At 47.9% G+C, this 9,064-nt stretch overlaps 1 protein-coding gene across 1 annotated transcript; it reads right to left on the bottom strand.

Moving 5' to 3' along the window:
- Nucleotides 1-3,019: 3,019 nt before the first annotated feature.
- On the bottom strand, nt 3,020-6,260 carry LOC109784599 (cytokinin dehydrogenase 10-like). The gene is made up of 2 exons (XM_020343198.4): nt 4,425-6,260; nt 3,020-4,283 (listed from the first exon to the last, which is right to left on the bottom strand). Exons 1-2 carry the CDS (start codon nt 5,080-5,082, stop codon nt 3,286-3,288), a joined length of 1,656 nt encoding a protein of 551 aa, XP_020198787.2. The 5' UTR covers nt 5,083-6,260; the 3' UTR covers nt 3,020-3,285.
- Nucleotides 6,261-9,064: the final 2,804 nt, after the last annotated feature.

Here is a 9,064-nt window from a genome sequence, read left to right as displayed (position 1 = left end):
TCCGGCCCCGACCTCCCTTCCCCGAGCTCCCTCCGGCCACCACCGTCTTCGTCTCCGGCGAACGAGCTCCGGCCAGCTCGACCGAGTCGCGCCCGATCCAGATCTGAAACGCGGTTGATTTCTTCTCCCCCCTCGTTTTTCTCCAAGTCCCGAGATAATTGCAATATGTTGCTCAATTCATCGCATCATAACTCCGTGCATACTGCTCCGTTTCATGCGTGTAATTTATCCAAATGTTCGTCTCGAGATGCTCTTCATTTTGTTGCATTGTGCCATGTTCATTTGAGTCCATCTTGATGCCCAAATCTCTGGTGCAAGAGTGCTATATGTTGTTTACTGCTGTTACTTATCAGAACTTGGTGATTTGTTATTTTTGTTGCAATTGATGTGTGCATCTTATGGGCATGAGCTCTACATGGGTTTTGATCTATGCCATGCCATCTTTACAGAGGTGTATGACATGTATTTTTTTTATCTATGTGGTGACTAGCACAAGCATGCAAACTAGGCTTCGTGATGTTTCTGTTTTCAGGGACTTGGAATTTTGCCAAGTCTGTGACTGCTGTTATTTTGTTGCCATGTATCCATGTGGCTACAGAGAGATTCATGCTTCTTTTGGGCATGTTCAGTAAGGATTTTTTGTAGATATAGTTGTGTTCTATCCATTCATGCCCCTGTGTGCAATTATGGAGTGCCATAGCATGTCTTAATCTTGCTCTACTTTTGCTATAAAATGTTCCTGGAAGATTGTTAACATGATATTCAATTTTTCCAAGGTTGTTGTAGTTGATCCATTCATGCTATGTATTTGCTCTTGCCATGGATAGCTTCATAAACATGCCATCTTGCTGTAGGTATGCTTTTTTTGTCATGCATTGCCTTGTGTTGAGTGAATCAAGCTCACCAAGATGCCCTCATAATTTCTGTTAATGCCATGCTCTGTTTTCTGCTAAGTCTGAAACCTGTTAACGAAACTTGCTATGTTTACATGGGTGCCATCATATCTTCTGATCCTTTTTGGCTCATGGTCAGTAAGGGACTTTTGTTCTATGCATTTAGTAGATTCATTCCATGCCTTGTTTTTCTATGTTAAGTTCCTGTAGCATGTTGATTGCTTGCTCTGAACATTGCTATCTGATGCTGTTTATGCCATGTCCAGTAATTTCACCAAGTCTGTGAACCTGATATCTTTTGCACTTTTGCCATGCTTGTTTGAACCTGTTATGGTGTGATCTAGCCGCAGCTCATTGTTCATTTTTTGTCAAGCATCTCCTGTAGATTACTGACATATGCTTTGTTGCTATGTTGGAGTGCTGTAACATAGTTTCTTGATGCATTCTAAGTGCTATCATGCTGTTAATCGCAGAATCGTGTCATTCTTGTTTTGCTTGCCATTTGCAAACCGTGCATCCGTTTTCGATGATCTTTATATCGATTTCGTCCGAAATCATCTCATCTTTCCAGTGGCATACTTGGTTTGCCAAGTTACTGCCTTGTTCATCCTTTTTCTTCCGGAGCACGCATACGCATCGCATATCATGCATGTATCGCATCATGTTGCTTGTGCATTTCCCGTGATTGATTGTGGTTCCATTGCTTGTGTTCTTGCTGTGGGTAGATCCGGGAGACGAGTTCGTGAACGAGGAACCTGTTGAGTACGCTTACGAGGATCAAGCTTTCGACAACTCTAGCCACGCCCCGTCTCGTCGTAATTATGTGGGTGCTAACTTTGCGAGCGTGAGGGGCCGCCTGCTAGGAGTCAGCCCATCTCATGGCTTCCTTCTGAGGACCGCCGCCTTCTGGCAGCCGGCCCCGAGAAGGCGGCTCTTCATCCTTGAAGCTTGAGGGGCGCAGCTGGCCCCGATGACTTGAATCGCCATGGGGAGCAGATGAGGCTACCCGTGGTCGTTTACTCCGACAGTCCTCCACCATGACCTTCGTCTTGAAGAAGGATCTCGCCACAGCCGCCGCAGACTAGGCATTGGCAGCAAGGTAGGTAGACCAGGAGGCACCACCACCACCAGCGCCTCGGGCCGTGGAGGAGGACGAGGAACATGTATCAACAGTGCATAAGCCGTCTGACGATTGTTTCCTATCAGACGTATGATAAGGAGTGTTTCTATACATATTGCCTCTACAAACTTTCCTCTTGATGCTAAACCATATGTAGCCGAGTTAAATTCCACAATTGCTGACATTGATATTCTTTTTTTCAATTTTTCGATGTAAAAGCTTCTCTGAATCCCTTGATGGTCCTTTCTTTCCAAAATTTCTAAACATCATGGAGCGTAAGTTCATGTACTCCCAGCATAATTGACTCCTCTTTATAAACTATTACTTCCTTTGTTCTTAAATACAAGTCTTTTCAGAGATTTCAATATAGGCTACATGCGGATGTATATAGACGTATTTTAGAGTGTATGTCGTGGAATTGACACGGCAGATGTCCTCGAGCTAGGACTTAGTCGTGGAGCCATCGCAGCTAGGAAGCTTAAAGGGGTTAAACGGGACAAGGAACACGGGGGTTATACTGGTTCGGCCCCTTACGGTGAAGGTAAAAGCCTACGTCCAGTTAAGGTGATATTGCTTATGGTTTCGATGGCCAGGGAGCTTAATTGCTATGCCTGGCTCTCGACGAGATCTTACCGTCCCTAAACCGCCGCCGGGTCGTCCCTTTATATAGAGAGGTTGACGCCCAGCGGCTCTCAGAGTCCCGGCCGGCTCATAAGAGTGTCCGGCTCGGACTCTCAACTATTCTTGTCTTATACTACAAGTCTTGCCATATGGCGGTTTATCACTACGGGCCTTAAGCCTCCTCCGGGTCTTAAGCCCATTATCTAACCCGCCGTCTTCAAGCTTGGTACTGGGCTTCGCGTGATGACCATTACGACGTAACCCGGCCCCTCCTGGGCGGGTGACTCTAATGGTTATATCCTCAACAGTGTAGATTCATTCATTTTGCTTCGTATATAGTTCATATTGAAATGTCTAAAAACACTGATATTTAGAGACAGGGAGAGTACACATCAAAGTACACTGAAAAAGAATGGACACATCAAACTACTGTATCCCCAGTGCCCGCTTCCTTGCCCGCAAACCGACTTCGTATACTCGAGGTACTAAAAGCAGGTCCATTTGGACCCCCTCGTGGCAATCCTACGCTCTGCTCTGAAGTCTGAACACCTACTGAATACTGACCACCCAGTGGTCGCTGGTTCTACGTGCACGAGGTACGGGTACAGATTCCAACAGACGAACCTTCAACTTGAACAGATTAAATAAATCTCAGGACGCCGTGATTGTAGCGGGCGTCGTGCTGGCCACCGCGGCCGGGAAGATGCCCTGCCCCGGCGACAGAATCGCTCGCGGGTCGTACGTGGCCTTGAGCGCGGCGACCCTGTCCCATTTCGCCCCGAAGTGCCGCCTCCAGCCGTCCTGCGACGCGTGGTGCGGCAGGTACTGCTTGCACCCGATGCCCGCCCGGTCGCAGAGCCCCAGCACCGCCTCGTTCTCCCTCTCCAGCCGTTCCAGGTCGCCGGCGGCCACCGCCGACCGGAGCAGCCCGACGGCGTAGAACACGTCCTCATCGGGCGTCACCGTCGTCATCCGGTCGTCCCACCTGTCCCTGTTCATGGGGTACATGAGGATGAGCCCCACGGGCCTGGTGCCCCTGAGGACGCCGTCGAACACGCCGGCGGCGAAGTCGTGGATGCGCGACCTCGGGACGAAGAGGTTGAGCCACGGGTGCGGCACGTCCCACGCGCCGGCCGACCGGAGCTTCTGCTCCTCCTGCCCGACGCGGTCCAGGAACTGCACGTACGACGCGTCCCTGACGAACGCGAACCCCGGGACGAAGCTCAGCTCCTCCAGCAGCGCCTCGAGCTTCCGATCCACCGTGGAAGCAGAGCCGTCGTCGTAGTACATCGCGCCCTCGATGTAGTACACCGCGGATGATCCGGTGCCCAGTGCGAGCTCCGTCAGACGAGCGAGCTCTGCCGCCGAGAAGAAGGACGACGACCTCCGGCCCTCCGTCAGCGTCCGGTTCAGCTGGACCTGCCCCTCGACGTAGTCGAACCCGGCTCCGTTTGATATGAGCAGCTCCTGGTCAGCGGTAAACTGGTGCACGTCCGTGTAGGCGAGCCGGACCCACTTGACCCGTTTCGGGGCCCGCTCGAGCCCGACCCGGGCCCGGGTTATCACCCCGAACTGGCCCAGCCCGCCCAACGCCCCGTAGAACAGGTCCGAGTTGTTGCCCGGGGAGCAGGTGATCATGTCTCCCGTGCCTGCAGCGAACACAGATTTAGTTATTTAAAAACAAAATGTCGCTGCACTCGCGTGCACTAGTTAATGAAGGACAAACGACGTGGACACTAGTCGCATCGACCGGTACACAGAATGCGTGCCACCAGGCAAAAAACCGGTACCTGTGACGACGTCAAGCTCGCGCACGTTGGAGATCTGGGGGCCGTGCCGGAACACCTGCCCGCCTATGCCGGCGTTGGAGAGCGTGCCGCCGACGGTGATGCGGAGGTAGTCGGTCCACACCCGTGGCGTGAGCCCGTGCTTGAGCGTGGCATGGAGGACGTCGAACCACAGCTGCTCGCCGCCGACGTCCACGTACATCCCATCGATGGACACATTTACACGGTGACCATGGTCACCACGCCCCAGCGAGGGCATGTCGACGACAATGCCGCCCGGGGCGAGGGCTTGTCCCCTAGAGGAGTGCCCTTTTCCACGCGGCGCCACCGTGAACGGTGTCTGCTGGTAGAGTGAAAAGCGGATTAGAGCAGCTATGTCGGCGGGGGAGACCGGGTGAAAAACACCATTTGGGGCGGCCTCCACAATGTGGCCAAAGTCCGAGGAGGCTCTGGCCGTCAAACTCCTGTCGGTATGGATTTTCGACACAATGTCAAGAGCTACGAGATCATCATCGAGAGCGCCAAATGCCGACGCTCCGAGATGTCCGACTGTGGAGAGGAAGCCGGTGACTACGAGCAATGTAGCAAAACGAGCTATCGGCATGTTGCTGCAATAGATGTTCGGGATGTGAGTCGTGTAGCTTGAGTTTGCTACTTGCATGAGCTGAAGGAGATGTTGGTGTGTGCTCTCATGTCAAGAACTCCTACATATTTATAGTTGCACCCGGCGATGCACCAAGAGCTGACAAATGCCGGCAGGAGCCGGGTGTTGCTAATTGTTTAGGTTTTGAATATTCCTAATTGACTTCTGCCAAAGACAAACATATGGTCCTAAAAATAAAGCATGGTCATAGGCCCCTAGTTTGACTCTACAGAAGACCTCAATGGTTATTGGTCTATACAGAATCATAGAATCATGATAATTCAGATTTGGCAAAGCCCAACCGACGAGATTTAAATAGAAGTGGTTGGTAAATTTGTATATGATGAGGCACAAATAGATCATAGTGGAAAACAGGTCCATTTTCTTTTACTACGTAATTAGATTAATTAGTAGAAAATAGGATGAAAATTGTTTTTTTTTCTTTTTGAGGGGAAAGGATGAAAATTGTTCAACATTCCCCAAAACACTCGATACACATCAAAATGATGCACAAAACTAAGCAGATTAACTTTGACGGGTATGAAGTATAAGGTTCACGAGATCCAATTAGTCTATCATTTGATGTGTTTTTTTTACTTTGTCCGAGACACCATTTGATGGATTCTGATCATATAATTTTATTTATTTGTGTATATTGAAAATAAAAAAAAACCTCCGTTCCATAATTATTGTCATGGTTTTAATTGATAGGAAAAGTACTACATAATTAGTATCAAACATGCATGTTACTACATAATTTTTAGGTAATTAGAGAACTGCCAGTAATTAAGCATTAAATATCTTAATGAGAAATGCTATACTCACTCCTATTCGAATTAATTGATGCAACTAAAGCTGCGTCAGTGAGTACAACAGATTTGTTAGGTAATTAGGGAACTATCAGTAATTCAAATTTTACTTCACGCTTTTCATGTCCACTCCTAATTAATGCAGGCTAGCTGCTGGGTGCAGATGACATTGGCGATACCAAATTCTTGTTACTACACATAACATAGTTATATCTTTTTTTAGCATGCACAAATTGTTTTTCACATGATAAAAATATATTATTTGTCCTTTCTCGTGTCCATTAGTGAAGAGCATGTATATAACGGGTTTGGTTAGCGAAAGATCTGTCCTCTGTGCTATGTACACCACACATCGGTAAGGTAATATATTGTTGCATTTAGAGCAAATCTAACCGGGCGACCCATTTCATCCGCCCACGTCCGTTTGGGTCGCCGCGGACAAAAACGATGGCCCAACGCGTCGACCCATTCATAAAACCTGTCCGCTACGCGTTCGCGCGGACCCATTTCCACTCCAAATTTGAGCCTGAAATGCGTCGGCGCGGATGCTAAGCAGACGCGCCGCGCGTCCCCTCGGTGTCCGTCGCGGCCCCACATGTCAACCGGCCAACAACCTTGAGCGGCCATAATTAATGCGGCCACCTACCGAGGGCCTGCCCGGCAGTGTGTGGAAGGGCCACCACCGCCGTCGGCGCCGCCCCTCGTCGAGCGCAAGGCCTAGCCGGAGCCGGAGCTGGAGAAGGAGTGCGAGCCAACGCCCATGCGGAAGCGGTCACCACCGCCCCCACTTGGCCCGAGGAGTTCTATTCGTGGACCGACCAGCTCGGCGAATGGGTGAGTGCGCCTCCCTGCTACTTTACCTTCACACTGGAAGAGGAGACGGTCCACCTTGAGCGTTGGAAGGCGCATTGGATCGTGGAGGAGGGCGTCGACGCTGAGCACCAGATGCGACGGGAGCAGCAGCTACGCCGCGAGGAGGAGGAGGAGCGCGCCCGCCTCGCCGCAATGCCGCCTCCGCAGTAAACGTCGGAGGAGGCTGTCTTGGTAGCCTATCTAGCTGTGTTCGGTTGGGCTGGGCCGCCTCCCGTCTTCATCGATCTCACCGGTGGTGACGACGACAAGGGCAAGGGCAAGGCGATCTACTAGGGCAACGTGCGGGCGTTTATTAGAGTTTTTTTAATGTTTGGTTATGTTTAAGTGGACTTTGGTCGGCGTTTGACCGGCCATTTATGTATAATTATGCTTAATTAAGTCAGCTTCGGTCGCGTCGGCAAAAAAGGTATGCCTCCTTTGGCGCATCAGCCGACCCAAATAAAAAAGCGAACGTGTGAACCAAACGAAAAAAAAGAACGAAAACGGATAAAGCATGCATCCGTTTAGGTCGCCGCGTTGGAGTCGCTCTTATGATTGAATAAGTGTAATAGTGACCAGCAGGTTTTTTCAATACATATAATTATCTCTAATCCAACAGTCAATTTCTTTTGAGAACGTAGACACACGCGTGCACCATAGACACACACGTTCATCGACGCAGTCATCACAAATGTCACGCTATTGGCGTAAACTTCTTGCCCCTTTAGGCTAGTCATAGTGGGAGTAACTTAGCTAGTAATATAGTGCATTTCAAGAAAATTCTGCTTATGTGACAAGTAATTAATGAGATGCGGCAACATAATATGTTACTATAACATAACGCTTTCCAAGACAAGATGAGTCTACGAGCTAATAAATGAAGCTATCTATGATACTACTATTACGTTACTTTGCATTATGAAGATAATAACTTACTAGTGTCATATGCATGACACTAGTCTAAGTTACTCCCCACTATAACTAGCCTTAGAAGAAGGTCCCTCTTTAATACTCCTGGTAGCCTGGTAGACTGGAGGTAACCACCATACTAGTCACCCAACTAAGGGTTTGGTTCTCGAGTGTTTTACTAATTTGACTACATTTTCTTAATTTTTTGGCAATGAATACTCTCTCTCTCTCTCTCTCTCTCTCTCTCTCTCTCTCTCTCTCTCCTATGTTCTCTTTCTTTTGCATCCTGTGTTGTATATGATCTAGAAAGTAGTGCTAACTTCATGTTACAATTGTTAACTCGATAAAATCCCGATAATTAGATCCGCAAATAGTAATATGGATCTGATTGAAAAAAGAACAGAGTGTAGCTCGCAAGTATTTGGCCCCTAGCAGCCTGCTAGTACCCAACAAAGTTGACCTTATTATATTTTTCTGTTTGTTCGATGTTTGAGAGTGGATTCATTTTCTTTCCTACAGTGAGGGAGCACAACTTAGAAAAAAAAGTAAGGGGGCGACTTTCAGATTATGAGGCTTTGAGCATAGATGTTAAGGCGTACCTGTACTTGAGAAAATCAGGGCTAGAGATATGTCAACCGCTTGAATAACCTCCACGGATTAGTGGTGGTCATATAAAACAATTCAACATTTTATTTTTGCAAAGGGGGGCAATTCAACAGTTTCTGCAACCGTAAAATACCAAATTCAACACGTAAATGCTTCCCATTCATGCACAAACGAAAATTAATCTATCGAAATTTGTCCAAGTCAAGTGCATAGTATGGCATTATTATTATCGAAAGGCATGAGAAATGACGATTTCAAAGAACTATTCCCTCCGTCCGGAAATACTTATCGGAGGAATGGATGTATCTAGACGTATTTTAGTTCTAGATACATCCATTTTTATGCATTTCTCCGACAAGTATTTTCGGACGGAGGGAGTATTACCTCTGTTCTAAAATATAAGACGTTTTGGCAGGCTAAAACGGCCTATCAAAACATTTCCTATTTTGGGACGGACGTAGTACATGGTAAACGCACTGATGTCGCACTGGTTAAAAGGCTGCCCTGAATCCGGACGAGATGACTCGCGCTTGTGAATAGGTAGTTGTTAAATTAACTTAAATCAAATTGTGCCATGCAATCATGTCAATGTGTACATTTGTCTTTTAGTTGTTTATTGCCAAAAAAAGTTTAACTAACCCTAAGAACTCTCAATGTACAACCCGTCAAAGTAGATTATTTTTGGACCGGCTAAAGGTCAGTAGCCTGAAAATAAATCTCACACTAGTCAATTCACCACGTGTTCTTCCTTGTCCACCTCCTTGTGACGTACAACTACTGCTCCCACCGGCCAAACCTGTTGGGGAACGCAGTAATTTCAAAAA

This window comes from Aegilops tauschii, chromosome 7, assembly GCF_002575655.3.
Source record: "Aegilops tauschii subsp. strangulata cultivar AL8/78 chromosome 7, Aet v6.0, whole genome shotgun sequence".
Lineage (NCBI taxonomy): Eukaryota > Viridiplantae > Streptophyta > Magnoliopsida > Poales > Poaceae > Aegilops > Aegilops tauschii.
The sequence above is the reverse complement of the archived record's forward strand: the minus strand, read 5'-3'. Positions and strand labels throughout refer to the sequence as shown.

Bases quoted from the DNA above. Each gene is read 5' to 3' on its own strand.
- LOC109784599 (XM_020343198.4), bottom strand. From the start codon at position 5,082: ATGCAAGTAGCAAACTCAAGCTACACGACTCACATCCCGAACATCTAT. The intron at 4,284-4,424 runs GTACCGGTTTTT...TGTTCGCTGCAG, and splicing joins CGAGCTTGACGTCGTCACAG to GCACGGGAGACATGATCACC.